This window comes from Bolinopsis microptera, chromosome 11 (assembly GCF_026151205.1).
Source record: "Bolinopsis microptera isolate Bmic1 chromosome 11, MBARI_Bmic_1.0, whole genome shotgun sequence".
NCBI lineage: Eukaryota > Metazoa > Ctenophora > Tentaculata > Lobata > Bolinopsidae > Bolinopsis > Bolinopsis microptera.
The window spans coordinates 15573214-15588919 of NC_087082.1; the positions used below are offsets into that span (position 1 = coordinate 15573214).

A 15706-nucleotide genomic window follows, 5' to 3' on the forward strand; every position below is an offset into this window, starting at 1 on the left:
AAAGCTGCTTCTGAAAGTTGTCTTTGCTGTTGTCCTCCTGTGCGGTTATTTGAAGCTGTCATTGTTAGCCATCCTACCTTCTTACTGAGATATTAACGTTATATTTTATTATTATTATTATTTTATTAATTATTATATTTTAATGTATTACGTCCTCATTCCTCAAATCAAGTCAAATTATCTAGCAGATTCAGCTAGGGTACGTTAATAATAAATGCTTATAAAATAAAAATTGTACTGATTAATATTATATATAATTCTACTTAGACGCCCACTGATATGTAGCAACAGTGTTCACGATCGCACAAGCATTTTCAACCCAAGTTTGTTGTTACTTCATAAATTGAGTTAACTCAAAGGCATATCATAACGTAATAAAGATGTACGAAAATATTTCGATAAAAACACTGGTTATCATCAATAATGGGTGAACAATAAAAATTCCTAAAAAACGACCGATTCTGGGCGAAGTTATTTAATTTATTTATTTCGCTCAGAGCATTTCTAACACTGTCTATTATATGTTATCATGAATAAAATATGTGGTCTACAAGAAGTTTTCACCTTACAGACAACATTCCATTGAACAACATTCCATTAAACAACATTCTTTAGTCAAAGTATGCATAAAACTTATCCATTCTTTACAATAAAATATGTCAATTAAAATTAAACAGTCCACAAAATATTTAAATCTAGTACCTACCCTAAAATTTAAAAAGTGAAATTAGCTTACACATTTATTGCCTGGATTCAAAATTTAAAAAACTTAAAACTGAAATTGAAACATGAGAAAGTTACATTCTCATTACAATTACCATCTCGCTACATTACAAAACCATCAAAAACCATCAAAATCTATCCTAACAATCGTAGAAATCAATCTGTTCACCAGAGGTAAACTTATTATCTTTAACAATTTCCAGCATTTTCTTTGCAGACTCATCAGTGTCAACCCAGCAGTTTTCCTCCTTCATTTTCTTGAATTTCCCTCTAGTTTCCTCGTTCTTCATCTTGTCGGTGTGGTATGCCTCTGTCATAGTGGTTAACATTGGCCCGGGCGAATAGTTTAACACTTTTACATCTGAGTTATCTGCTGCCAGACACTGTGGAGACAAGAGAATGTTTAATACTAATTTATAATTTACTCATTTGAAAAGCTTACATCTTATAATTTATAAGTAATCATTTCCTATATACGAGTTTGTAAAGTAATACGTAGTTTTAGATTTCACCGTTATTGCCAGTCAACAAGCTGGAAATAACCATATCCGACCATTAATAACATATATCATTATTCATGGCTAGCTGAATAATGGACACAAACCTTGTACATCATGAGTCTTGCAGCTTTACCAGTGCAATAAAGAGACATTGAAGGAAAAGCAACAATAGCACATAGTGAAGAGATGTTGACACAAGTGTGCGGAATTCCGGGGAAATTCTTTAAAAACACAGAAGTTAGCACTTGGAATGAAGTTAAGTTCAGGAAAAAGTAATCGTCAATTTCAGTGCTATCATCAAAGTCCTGTGCAAGTTTGCTCACATCTCCACCAAACCCATGGTTATTGTACAAATAAACCGACTGAAAACCATCACCAGCACACAAATCAAATATAGCCTGACACCGCTCTTTTATCCCTTCACGTTCTCCAAATTCCACAGAGATATGTTTCACTTGGGCAGAAAAACCAGTGATCACCTCGTCTAACTTAGATTTGTTCCTCGCACAAGCAATTATAACGGCCCGGTCACCAAACAGTGCGTTTATCTGTCGGAGGATAGCAGAACCAAAACCTCCACTCGCACCAGTTACAACGAATAGCTGTCTACCTGCCATTACTATTTAATTAATTAATTAATTAACTAGTACTATTGATCAGTTATTTGAGCTGGCAAAGGATAACCTTACTTAATTATGGAGAATGTAAAACGTAAAATAATGTAGGTATTTGGTTTCGTCGAAAAAGCAAACTAACTAGTAACAAGCTATATGAATGATGAACGTAGGTTATGAAAAAGGTAAATATTAAATTAGAATAAATGTAAAATGACCAAATTAAAAACGAGGTATAAAACGAACCCTCTGATGAAATCCCTAAAATATCGTCCAATAAAGTCCAAATTGATCAAAAAAAGTAAACAATAAATAAAAGATAATTGAAATATTAAAACAACAACTGTCGGTCTTGTTAGTTCTGCACATTAAAAAAAAACAACGATGGACACTAAAAGCCTTGTTCAGCTACCACTGTCCTGTGCCAAAAGTTCCGCTATTTTCTTGTTAGGTCTAAGATTGGCCTGGTTAACAAAACCAACACACCCTGCCACAGGACACTTGACAGTAAGTGAGCGACATCGTCTGATGTGCTCGTTAACCGCTGTCCTGTCGTAGGTGTGACCGCACTGCGCGTTAACCATGGGGTGGACCATGCGTGTCTGAGATATGGGACAAGCGAGGGACACTTTAGCGCTTGCAACCACAACTCCTTCCGATTCAAGCTCGTCTTGTAGCTGTCGCTCGTGCGCTGATTCGTCCTCTGCGCTGGCAGCTTGTCGTGGTGCGGGTAGTGCTACTCCCTGAATATGTTTTTTGTGTGAGAATAAACCGTAACAAACACCGTAATAAACACCGTAACATTACATTTTGCGGAAAAGAAGTAAACCGTTCTGATATTATAAGTAAAGTTTATGTTTACCTTACAAGACATATTTATGGCGGCCTAATTTGCGACGACCGAAATTTTGGCGGTCCGAAAATATGGCGAAATTGAACAAAAACCGTCAAATTTCGGACGTCACAGAAAATAAGGGTATTTTTCATCATTTTTTGTGACAGTAAGCAGTAAGGCAATTTCTGAAATTCGGTAAAATCATGTTCAAACTTAGTCTGTATTAAGACTGTAAGACTTTCATGTTAGCACATACATGTATTTTAATGCAAATTTAAACTGTATTGCTTGACATTCAATTCGTCATTGGTGTGGTGATAATTTGTCCCAAGATGCCAGAATTTATTTATTTATTTTACTTGATATTACTTTTTAGAAACAAAATAAAGCAGTGAAGGCACAGTCATTGAAATAAGCTAAAAGATAATGCGACGGATTTTATTACGACGACCGAAATTTTGGCGGTCCGAAAATATGGCGAAATTTTCGGAAAACCGCCACATTTCGTACGTTATAAATATGTCTTGTAAGGTAGTGATTAAAATTTTTGATCTTTCTGTAAATACAACTGAGAAAAACCGGAATTCTCAGGTAAAGTTCTCCCTTGGCCTTGGTCGTATGAATCATCAGAAATTTTAAACACAAATACAACAATGCGACAAACATATAAAGGGTATAAAGGAGAAGAAGACGATTTACAAATGTATTGTGAAAGCTCCTGCTAAAACAAACTTCTCGTATCTCTTATATGTTTTAAAACGAATCCCCCTCCAAACATATAATGTTCCTATCCTGATATTACAAGTGAAGTTTAATCACAAGTTTAACGTAAAGTTTATCTAGTTTAAAACTTTAAATATATCTGACCTGATGCTGAGGTTCATTCTCCAGAGCGTTTCTGTAGAGCATCTTGTAGTGTTTACCCAGGTTCTGTATAGCAGTTTTAGGGGACGCCTCCTGGAGTGCCTGTGATTTAGCACGTCCTATCCCTTCTTTCTGCCCTTCTAACCGGTACTGCACTCCTGGACAAGACGTGTCCTTTATTTTATGAGAATGTTTCAATTGATAAGGAAAATGTGATGAGGAAAATAAAATACAAAGAGTAAATTGTATTGCAAAACAATGAGAATAAATTTTCAACAATGCGTGCAAACCACACTAGAGAGTATCGAACAATACCTTGGAAATCTTTGTAGAGTTGTTCCATCTCGGACAAATCAAGATTATTATTTCTCAGTTCCTTCATTAGATTACTCAGATTGGCTAGATTTGTGTTGAGTTTACTGATGCCCACGTCTTGGTGAGAACTGTCCAGCAGACGCAGCTGGGTTACAATGTAGTTGTGGGGCATTTCTCCTATGTTATAGTGATAGTTTGTGAGTTGTAGTCAGGACAATAATTGTGGGGCATTTCTCCTATGTTATAGTGATAATTTGTTATAGTGGTAATTTGTGAGTTGTAGTCAGGACAATAATTTACCACTAAGATAAAATGTGATGAAATCAGTACGTCTTGGCTTTTTAGATCAATGATTGAAACGTTATTTACTCAAAAATCTGTGGAAGAGTTGGTTGTTTGAAAATTTCGATAAAGCTGATATGAAAAGTTAAGTGAATATCACAGATGAACGTATGAAAACACAGAATAATACGCAATTGCAATATCAAGGATTTTGAGTATGGCAAACAATAATCTGAAACAAAAATCTCAATATAGTATGTATGGAAAGTCAAAAGGAATCAACTTAAATAAAATTAATGATTAGTGATGAAAAATTTTATAAGCAACTGATATAAAGCGAGGAGATCTGCCACCAAAAATTTTTTTGTTTGATGTTACTGTATCAAACAACAAATCTGACGCTTGCAGTTGTACTTTTTCTCTTTCATGTCGATGCTTAATTTAATATTTTAATAATGTAATATAAATATTTGAAATGCATTAAATTTCCACACTTGTACAACAAACAATTCTTAATTTTACCTAGGTCAGGTTAGTAAATTTACATACAAATCTTAGTAAATAGCAATTATATCACTAACAAAATCGCTATTGATATAACAAAATCGAAATCATTATCAGCCTAATGAAACTAATTAATTCAAAGCTGACTATAGACTCCAAGATCTGATGAATAGCTGATGAATCAGGTATCATTGCCAGTATCTTGCAGCACTTTGATGTAGCCTTCAATAACAGAGTCTACTACATCACCATGTGACTCAGCACTGCCACCAGCAGATCCGCCACCTGTCTCTTGTAAAGGTAAGGGAGGTGAGGTGTCAGTATCATCTCTCACTAGCGGTGTCTCCATAGGAATATCCTCTGTTAGATTACACAGAGCCTCCCAAGGTATATCCTCATTCAACACTTTTGGTTGAAATTCTGTTTTTTCATCATTGTCCCGGGAAGTTTTGGTTTTCCTCCGTTTTTTCTTTCCAGACTCATCATTATTGCTCATAGTTTTACAGGCTGCCACGTGCAACGGAAATGACTCGTTTGACAGGTTGATCACGACACCACAAAACTTACACTTCCTAGACTGTGTCTTTGCGTTTACTGTGTGAAGGGATATGATGTGCTGCTTAATAATGGAGGCACACCATGAACCGTGCCCGCAAATAGAACACTCGTACCTCGCTCTATTGAAATGGGCGTTAGCAGCATGCTTCTTCAAATCATTGTAAGAGATTGCCTGATAATTGCAATGCTTGCAACAAAACTCTCTGATGTTTTGGTGAACTGAAGTCACGTGGCGTGTTAAAGAGCCCTTTTGTGTGAATGTTTTACCACATTGTTCACACTGGTATTTGTTAGCTTTCTCGTGTACAGACTTAATGTGTTGTGTCAAATAGTCTTGACGAGAGTACGTTTTGTGACAGTATTGACAAAACTTTATTTCACTGGTTCCTGATTTGTCTTCCATGTGAATATTTAAGATATGGCGCTTTAAATTACCAGATGTTGTGAAACCCTTCCCGCATCTGTTACATTTGTATTGATGTACTGATTTGTTGATATTTGTTAATGGTATCATTATTTCATGGTCTTTTAAATCCACGTAGGTCTTGCGTCTGATAAGCTTTTGTAAATTTGGATTCTCTGTTATGCAGTTTGTTTTTTCTTGAACCTGAGATTGATAAAGATAAGGCTAACAGGGCCCCGATTACTTTAAACCTTGATACATAAGACTGGCTTTTCTGGAAGTCGATTATGGATTTCAACCATTCTACGAAAAACTTATGTTTTCAATTATCCCAACTTATTGAATAATGTTTATTAGAGCATTTTAGGGTACTAATAATATAACTGTTTTAACTTAAAATATTAACTTACCTTTTTTATTTGTTTAAAAACAATTGATTTTATTTTCTGACCACAATCCTTTGTTAAATCTTGCAGCTCTGGCTGAGACATTTGCAGAACTGGAGTTATTTTTGATTCTCCATCTGGAATCATTGAGCTTGTACTTTCAGGAATCTGAATGTGAAACATTAAAAAGAAGTACAAGGCGCAGTAGTCAATAATTCAGTGTGCAATTGTCTGGGCTTGTAACATAGCCATATTTAATGCACAAGACTTGTGACTTTACAAATAGCAACTACATTCAACAGTTGCAGAACCAATAAAATTGTCTTGATAATCATCTAGTTTGGGATCATAAGTATAACACTTACAGAATTTCCATTAGATTTACTCTGATCTTGATTGCCAGTGGATTGAAAAACTTGATCCTCTGGTACAATTTGGAGTTGAACTGGATTAACTGCTCCATCCTCATTTTGAAAGTGGAGAGTGACAATGCCTCCATCAGTCTTATTAGCGAGTATGGACATAAGTTGTTCATGTGATAGAGAAATATTCCCCAAAGACTCATTGTGTTGACCAATGATTTTCATTTGATTTGGTTGTTCTGTAGTAACCTCTACCTCTGATACCCATTGGGTACCCTGGCATTTCTCAACAATTGACTGAAATATGTAATGGTAAGAATTAAGTACTTCTAAAAGTACATAAGAGATCCTAAAACATATACTACAGTGAATCAGAATTGTATTAATGATATAATTAATTCAATTTCTTATCAAATTGGTAACTCACTTGTTGTTGAGATGTTTCTAGTACCAGAATTTGATCAACCCCAGGTGCAGACCCATTAGAATTAACAGAAGATATTTCTTCTGTCTCCATGATTTACCTTTTTATAGTATGTCATGGACTCAATTTAATCCATCCTGGAATTATATCTTATAAACATGCGATGATGATCATTGAAAGAATTAACGGTTGTAACAATTAGTAAAAGAACAGTATATGTAACATATACAATGAATTAAGTCAATTGGCAGAGCACAATACAGGGGTAACAGAAATTGTCCACTGCTACCGAAGAACTCAATATTAATAATAAAAATTTTTCAATATTTAGGATGAATGAAATGTAAAACGCTATTAGCTAACAAGGACAAAACTGCAGAAAGACAAAACTGCAGGAAAAACACCCTTCAGCAACTCAGTGTGATGATTCACAACCGATATCCACAATATTATATACTAGTGTAACCCGGCCTACGGCCGGGATTTCACTGCCGCAGTTAAAAAGGGTAGGAGTAATTACCCGCTGAGTCAAAACCCGGATTAGGCGAGCAATTCTATTCGGAGTGCCCTCACGTATCCAATAGTATGCTTAAAAGATAGTAATTCTTAATCAATAATCAATAGAAATTAACCCTTAACACCATGCACCACACCAGCCTATCATATTTGTGAACATGCATTACATTGTCGTATGAAAGTATGAACTCTCTCTACAGTCCAAACAGACCGTTTGAGCACTCCCTCCCCTAATAAGTTTATAGTATTATATGACCATGTAATATATACGCCATGTAATATATACGCTACATATGCAGAGAGAGAGAGAGCTAGCCCCGTAACTCTTGCCGTTCTTCTCAAGCCATTTTATGTAACATATTTTGTGGTACAAAACCATCAATTAAACCACTTACCACCGGCCGATTTTTATAAAATTTGCTTATTGGCTTCGTCAGAGTTTTGTCGGCACTATACCGAAAAAACCAGTCCCGTAACTATTACCGTTTTTTTTGTATAACCGTTCGGAAATTACACACAGACACACACACAGACACACACACAGACACACACACATTCTGGTGTTATTAAGTTGATTGCTTGGAGACATATGCAGGAAAGCTATCAAAGCTGCTACCAAGAACACCCATGGATCAGGGGCCCTATCCTGATTAGAACTTGATGCTGATGGCTGGCAACAAAATCTTTGCTGAAAGAGTAATTAACAAATCTCAAAAGCATGTTCAGCAAAACTAAAAAAGAGATATTCAGCCAAAGCCCCTATTTGTGAGCAGAAAATGAAACAACAACGACGATGAAACTAGTTTACAAAAACGTAAGATATACACAATAATTCGATTTTTAAAAACAAAACCCAAGTAGCTGAGACACCTCACAGCAAGTAGACCAAAGTGGCTCTTACTTGTGATCGGTGCATCGAAACTACCCGCCAAAGCGGTGGGTTGGGAGTCCCCCCGCCCCTGGGATCATTTCGTCCGTAAAATTGTATACAATATAAAATAGTACAGTAAAATATCTACAAAATTTACATAAACAAATCTAGGAGACCTCAAAGCTCGTCTTCTGGGGGATGAGGTTGAAGGATACGTCTTGCAGTTCAAGATGCTGGGCTGTTGACCTTCCTTTGATTCCCCTCCGTGCAATGAGTGTACTTCTTAGCAGATCGAATCTGCATCGTGTTCTGATATGATTTTTGACTTGGCTCTTGGCTTCTTTTTGTAGTCAGCTATCATCTTCGTAGCACGTGCCATCGGGCTATTTCGTAACTTCATAACATTTCGAGAAGAAGAAACTTTACTATTCGCAGCTCGGCAAAGCCCAGTGGTGTATCTTGCCGATCTACCGAAGAGAATAATTATTTAATGCGCGGCCCAGTAGTGCATTGCACTACAATATATTATATTAAAAACAGTTACCTTACTGCTTACGGCAGGAGTGATTCAGAATCAGTTTCACAAAATAAAATTGAAGAAACTACGAAAGGAATTTACAAAATTTAGGCGGGCAATTCGGCTAAACCAGTGCATTAACGGACAAAATGAAACTCGTTTACATTTTTTCAAAGCTAAACTATAAGCGCCGTTTTATTTTCTAGATATTATTAAGCGCAGTTTATATCTTTCTATATGTTGTTTTGTCTTCTTTTTACAGTTAGCTTGATTGACGAGGTCAACCCATCGAGATCGTTACTTTGCGAAGCAAAGCAACGATCAACAATCGACGATGGGTCATGCAGCGAAGCAAAAATGCTTTGTCATACGTTGCATGACCCGCCGCACACGTGCGCGGCTTCCCCTTCAACGTTGCTCTATCCAGAGCCCTTACAGTAGCGCGCGCCCGGCTTGTTGCTTGTATGTTGTAGCACGATGCACTACTGGGTCGCGCGCGCATAAAATAATGCTTCTCTTCGGTAGATCACTGCATCAAGGGAACAGGATAACCGATTGGACTGGGGAGTTGCAGACCAGTGGCAGCACACTACCGTCCAATCGGTAAGTATTTATAATGTTTAGTTATTAGGTATTTATTTGGAATTGGTTTAATTTGGTTGCGGTTGTAAAGTTATTCTATTACATATTATGTAATAAAGTATTATGTTTTACAGGTTTTGTACATACGACAAATAAGGGTTTTATTGGTCAACTAAAAGTCATCTAACAGAAACGACCGTGGGGGTCACGACGTGATACAAAGAATGATAGCTTCTTTGAAGCGGCGAAGTCCTCGCCTTCAAACATCAAAGCTCTAGCTTGCAGCTTGCTAGTGTATTGCTGATCACTGATCCACTCACAAGAAGCTTGAAAAGAGCGCCGCGCATTAAAACTTGCGTGTACCAGGTAAGTAATTTTAATACTTTTGAAAAAGAATAACAAATTAAAAACCGCTATACTGTCTTACTTTTCCGTAAAACTTTACCTAGACTATGTGTTGATACATGTTTCGTATCCTTCGGCGGCACGCGCTTCGCGCGCAAAAAGTGGCATGCAACGTATGTCAAACTATGTGCTTTTGCGACACCGTGGGCGCACGACAGTCTAGTCGACACTGCACATTAATGCTAAGGGCTTTAGTTATATTAGAGCAAGCATGCAACGTAAAAACCACAATTATAGCGTGAATAGCGTAATTGTTTTGTGCTCTAACCAGAACCCTTACAAGCGTGTCATATCAGGTAGTAACTAGTAGTAGTACTGAGTACGCTTTAAAACTAAAAGCACATGCAACATGGCCAGGACCTGTACTGGGTGAAGCGATGCACTATGGGCTGATACGAGCTGCCTAGCCGAGCTGGGAAGGGTTGCAATTCGACAACCAGCTGTATTATTAATGATTAATAAAAGTCTTTGATGATGTTGGTAAGTATTATTGAAAATCAGTTTGCAGTTGTTGAGAACACTGAACAAATATAAATTAAACAATTCATATAATAAAATTTAAGCCGTTCCAAAAGTTAAACGGAAGAGAACATTTAAATGTCAGGCTGATTTAATTTTAAACAGTTGGTCAACAGACTTAAGTTCACCGCGCCGAAGTACTAATAACTAATATTATTATTAAAGAAATCATATTATTAGCGTAGTTTTATTATCAATAAAATTGGTTTGAAACAACAATTTTTGCCAAAATTCGTCAGCATTTCCAAACCCCCTCCACTTGGCTGCCGACGTAATATGTGAACCATGAACGCTCCCAGCCAAACTACCTTAAGCTTTCACAGCACAGTCTGTTTTAAGCATTTATGATTTACAGATTAAAAATATAAGGCGCCCGCGGCCCGCCTCAAAGTCAAAAGAAACATTTGAAAAGGACAACAAGTAATAATTTAAAGTAAGGCATCCGGCCCAAATTCTATAGTACAGTCCGATCGAAAACATATCACCCGGAACAGAAAAATGGTCAAGCTCGGGCTTCTGACCTCTCAGATGCCCGAATTACACCACTTCCCCGTCCGGGAGATATGGAAGCGTCTAAGTGGCGTTACGTCTGCTGTGGTACTCAATGATGCAGCTGTTATACCGTGACTTGTTCCGTGGGGCATGTTTTGATACACGTTGCATTTCTTTTTTCGCCCGCTGGCCTCTCCAAAAGGGCCGGCCGGTGTGCACGGAAGAGATATGCAACGTGTAGCGAAGAATGTTTCCCGCCGAACCACGAACGCGAACGTCCGTGTCATCGTACTGAAATGGATGATAATTAATCATATTGCGCTCCAGTTCCACAGTAATGTGTTTTCCGGCGCTAAATGCACCTTTGATTCCATGGAATCAAAGGTGCAGTTAGCGCCGGAAAAATCAAAAATACATGATAACATTTAGTGAAGAATAATCAGTGTAATAGATTAGTATTGCCACAATTTGGGGACGTCCACAAATTACGTCCACCAGAAAGGGGATTTGCCCACAAGTAAAATTCTTGGATATGCTGGCGCTGAAGAGGGATACAAAACTGCCCAGCAGTCAGGAGATCCAGACAGTATTGCTTGACCGACAAGTGTGGAGGGGGTACATAGTTGCTCGGACTTTGGAGCCGACCTAAATCAGTCAAATAGTGTGATTCCGCACCTCACCCAAACCTTTTTTATGTGCGGTAAATATAGAGACAAAAAGTAAAACACCGCAATTAAGCTGAACAATTCTCCAAATTTACAGCCTTTAAGTACTCTCAGGTTGTGTATTTAACGTTGCCTTACACGATTGTTGTGTTTAAAATGATAATTAAGTTACAAGGTGTCTTACGTAATGTTTTAATCTTACACTGAGTTTCCTGACAATTCAAGATGTGTATTGTATAAACCTAGAATTATACTCACAGAAGGTTTTACAATAAGATTTACAGGATGGCTGGGGCTCAGGGGGCTAGTTGCGTCATAACTTTTGAACTTATATAAGATTCCAATACAGTGTGTGCAGTGTGTAATTGTATAGACTAATAACTTAATAACAACGTGAGTGAAGTGACTCAATTTTAATCTGATGAGGGATTGCGATCCAGCTTGAAAAGTTGTTCATTTGCCAAGATTCATCTTCTTTTGTTGTTTATCAAGTATCGATAGTATTAAAATTCAATGCATTATCAATAATGTTTTTACTTTTAGGAAGAAAAATTGTTCTATATATGATTTTCCTGATATTTTCAATGTTACGTAATGAAAAACGTTTAACGACACCACGTTGAACTTGAACTACACAACTCTGATAGAATTAGAAAAATTAACAGCCGATGGTGCAAAAAAGTGCGGCATTAATTAAGTCAATAGTGTGATTCCGCACCCAACGCATATTTTGCCTCTGCTGGTTAGTATTGCATTCCTTTGCTTAGTTTGTTTTGTACTGTCTCCTACGATCTGCAATTTTACCTGGCAAGATATTTAATTAAATCTTGACCACGATACATATCAATATCGTATGGTTATTATTATTCCTTATTTACAACGCAATATATTATAGCATTATATTTCTAATGATCTGTTACAAATCGCGCACGCGTATGGAAACTAATATTTTTACTTTTAAAGTAGTAATATTATTAGATTATGAACCAACTCGCCAAAAATGTGTATTAGATTACATTTTCACAACAAGGGATTTTATATTTTAATATCGATTAGTCAATGGCGAATAGCATGGTTTAAATGAACATTGACTAAATTGTGGAATGGAGCGGCTTAATTATCAGTTTTCGTTTTTTGGGAGTGGGTAGATCGTAATTTGATAAGATTGAGGAATGTGATTATCATTTGTCTGATTTTGTTATATAATTGTATTTGTAGTACAATATTGTTCATTGAGATAACTTGAATTCTGAGCCTCTTTATTAACAAGTTAGTAGGCACATACGAGAAACAATACCTGATAGGTAGGCTCAAAGTGTTGGCGGCTCACCATCTAATAGCAAGTCCGAACGCCCTGTCCTCAACCAATCTCAAAGTTGTTCCTATCATAACATAGGTAGCGTCGAGTATCATTTCGGCTGTGTATACTTTCTACGGCCCTTAGTATCTATATATAAATATAAGTCATGTCACTTATCATCTCACCTTACTATCAGCCGTCTTGTTGTTTTATCTTTGTTGTTATTTTTGTTAGTAAACATAATATAATCTCTTATTAAAACCCCCGAAGAATGGAGGACGTAGAAGAGCCTGAACACTACACCAAACGTGATCTGTTGCTAGAGATTAACCCCTGCAGAGGCACAGTACGGATAGATCTGTTGGACGAGGAAGAAGAGGATTTTTTCCACGTGACTCAGGATACAGTAGACGTAGAGACACTGGTTGATGTGGAGAGGTACCAGTGTTTCACTTTCCCCGAGGAATCCTGGACTGATCTGACGGTGGATAAGATCTCCATGACAAAGACACCGAGAGACAGTGTTTCAGAGAGAAGGAGGTTTGATTGGTCCGAAGAGGCTTGCGAGCTGGGACCACAGATTTACACTCTGAAAATCACAACAGGCAACGAGGAATGGGGAGATAATGTACAGGCGACTATTGTGTTTAGTGGCAACACTAATGGTCATAAAACAGACGTGTCTCATGATCTGGGCGATTCAGATTCATATCAAGGAGACGATACAGCTCCAGCAGAAGCTTCAGATCCAGGAGAAGCTTCAGCTCCAGGAGAAGCTTCATCTCCAGGAGAAGCTTCAGTTTCAGAAGACGATTCAGTTCCGATCGATAAACAAGCTCAAGAATACTATTCAGCTCCAGAAGACGACTATGATGCGACAAAAGAAGAACCAGCTTCGGATGATTTCGTGGTCGAAGAAGCGGACGAGTTTTTGTTGCACAACCTAAAGCACATCGGTAAAGTAGAGTGTATGTTTGTAACCAAGGCAACAGACGAGGTCTGGCAGTTCCACGAGATACGAGTCACCAGGGTTAAACCTAAGAATAAAGTAGTGGCCAGTACGGAGGATGTACACTTCAAACCAGTTTCCAGGATTAGATCATTTAAGTGAAAAACTGGCCGTTAACTGATTATTTGCACATACAATGCTCGTGCTATCCAACACTGTAATGAGTGTAACTACTTAACTACAGAAACATAACATACGGAGCAGTACAGACTGTTAACAGTGTTAACTTTTTAGACTTTGATTTGCATGGTGATTATTATAGTTCGGGGAAGTCATGCCTCATGGACGTCATATGGTGACCCTGATCTGCTTTGATTTTAGTACCGATCATCTGACATTACCTAAATTGTAGATATATAATTTTGTAAAACTTGCAAAACTTGGTGTCCGAACTGAACAAAAGCTTCAGGATAGATTTTTGGAATGTGAAGCTATTTTCTTTATATTAATATTTGTTGTTTTATTACATTGATTAGAGGTTCCTTGGTACGCATGAACATTAAAAAATTGGACTCTATCAGAATTTGATGTTAAATTTCTCAATTTATATATCTATATACATAGATCGTTTCATTGCCGCAGAGTAGGAAAATAAATTCAAACAGTCCAAATTAAAGTAACAGATCGGTGTATCATTTGTCTGTTTTATTCAGGATTTGTTATGCTAGGACAATAATTGTTCTGTGTAAAGTGTAGTCTACTATCTAGTGTCTAGTGAACTGAGTACTGACCCCCGGCCCCCCGTTGATCATTGTTAGTATTATCAGTTATCTTTGAGATCAACGGACCATCACGTAATGTATGTTTTAAATCAAGGAAGCAATTTACGAGGAAATTTTCAATCGAAAACTATGTTTTATGTTCGCAGGATTCCCGCACTATATAGTGAAAGGACTATATAGTGACAATCACTTTATAGTGACATGTCACTATATAGTCCTGTCACTATAAAGTGCGTTTTGCAGAAAATTGTCCTCAGGAGTTTTAATCAACTATTGTGCTGATTTGACCCTAAACTCAGATATTTGAAATGTGTTATCACTCATCATGGTCGATATTAAATGAAAGTTAATATAAAATAAACAAATTCGCGACAACGCAAATTCAGTTTCTGTCACAGTAAACGCTAAAAAAATGTCCTTTTAATACAATTTGGTGAGCGCGCGCGACAAATCCGCATATAAAATTGGCTTCCCGCCAGAAGGACTTCCGCTGTAAAATGTAAATCAAGCGTTTTTAGGCAATAACATGGAAGAATTTTTTCAAGATCCTACTATACGATTTCCTTCGATTTCCTAGATATAAGTATAAGACTGATCATATTTTCACTTTTGGGCGACTTCGTATGTGCCAAATTTAAGATATCACTACAAAAACAAGAAAATAACTCCTAAATCTATTGAAAAGTTTAGAAGTCTGAAGTAGGAATCTTCACCTTCAAGATCGAAGAAAATATTTTCTTCAAACTTTCCAGATAGTAAGATGGGTGTTTAGCTGTCACTATGTGCAAGTTTAAACTATTTACTACGAGAAAAATTTGAAATATCACTTCAAATTTGATTCGGAGATATATTCCTGTGTTTGGAGTGATATCTAAAATTTGACCCATAGAAATTCGCCCGAACTTGCAAAGATTATCAGTCTTATAGCCATTTTAATATCCGGAAAGTTATTAAAAAATCGTTTAGCAGGATTTTGAGATAATCGACTTTCGTCAAATATTGTTCAGCAGATAAAATGGAACGGAAAGCTCAAGTGTCCAAATCTCGTTGACAATTAGAAGTTTTTATCTAGTCAATATGTGACATACAGTATGTGGACATGTTACTTGTATAACAAGTTCAGTGATTATTTTGAGGCCCACTTTTAGTCTTTACTCAGTCTATGTAACACTCGTGAACTTTTGACGAACTGTTACCAACACAAGATACTATGTATTCAGTCAATCTCTAGAGCGCGTAGAGTTAAATAAGGACACCTAGTCCCACCCAGCAGGTTTGTTTGTAAAGTATGCTTTCTAAATAGTGTTGACGAAATATTGCGAAAGAAGGTTGAGAATT

The 15706-nt window shown here is 36.9% G+C and overlaps 3 protein-coding genes across 3 annotated transcripts in view; all 3 read right to left on the reverse strand.

Annotated features, from left to right (window-relative positions):
- Positions 1-209: 209 nt before the first annotated feature.
- On the reverse strand, positions 210-1950 carry LOC134823518 (sepiapterin reductase-like). Its single transcript, XM_063835007.1, has 2 exons — positions 1328-1950; positions 210-1106 (listed from the first exon to the last, which is right to left on the reverse strand). The coding sequence occupies exons 1-2, from the start codon at positions 1838-1840 to the stop codon at positions 864-866; spliced, it is 756 nt and encodes a 251-aa protein (XP_063691077.1). The 5' UTR covers positions 1841-1950; the 3' UTR covers positions 210-863.
- A 61-nt stretch (positions 1951-2011) lies between these two features.
- The window catches only part of LOC134823519 (uncharacterized), a 100831-nt gene continuing 87136 nt past the window's right edge, over positions 2012-15706 (reverse strand). Inside the window, exons 2-4 of the mRNA XM_063835008.1 lie at positions 3852-4028; positions 3540-3694; positions 2012-2580 (exon numbers count right to left, since the gene is read on the reverse strand). Coding sequence (XP_063691078.1) covers positions 2242-2580; positions 3540-3694; positions 3852-4023 — 666 coding nt within the window. The 5' untranslated portion in view covers positions 4024-4028 and the 3' untranslated portion in view covers positions 2012-2241. The remainder of the gene's footprint in view (positions 2581-3539; positions 3695-3851; positions 4029-15706) is intronic.
- On the reverse strand, positions 4219-6925 carry LOC134823300 (zinc finger autosomal protein-like). Its single transcript, XM_063834716.1, has 4 exons — positions 6774-6925; positions 6350-6643; positions 6009-6152; positions 4219-5802 (listed from the first exon to the last, which is right to left on the reverse strand). The coding sequence occupies exons 1-4, from the start codon at positions 6861-6863 to the stop codon at positions 4819-4821; spliced, it is 1512 nt and encodes a 503-aa protein (XP_063690786.1). The 5' UTR covers positions 6864-6925; the 3' UTR covers positions 4219-4818.

Excerpts from the sequence above, each read along its gene's own strand:
- LOC134823518 (XM_063835007.1), bottom strand. The coding sequence starts at position 1,840 with ATGGCAGGTAGACAGCTATTCGTTGTAACTGGTGCGAGTGGAGGTTTT. Across the intron at positions 1,107-1,327 it reads CAAGACTCATGATGTACAAG|TGTCTGGCAGCAGATAACTC; the intron begins GTTTGTGTCCAT and ends TTGTCTCCACAG.
- LOC134823300 (XM_063834716.1), bottom strand. The coding sequence starts at position 6,863 with ATGGAGACAGAAGAAATATCTTCTGTTAATTCTAATGGGTCTGCACCT. Across the intron at positions 6,153-6,349 it reads GTAAATCTAATGGAAATTCT|ATTCCTGAAAGTACAAGCTC; the intron begins GTAAGTGTTATA and ends TTTCACATTCAG. Across the intron at positions 5,803-6,008 it reads TTTTTAAACAAATAAAAAAG|GTTCAAGAAAAAACAAACTG; the intron begins GTAAGTTAATAT and ends TATCAATCTCAG.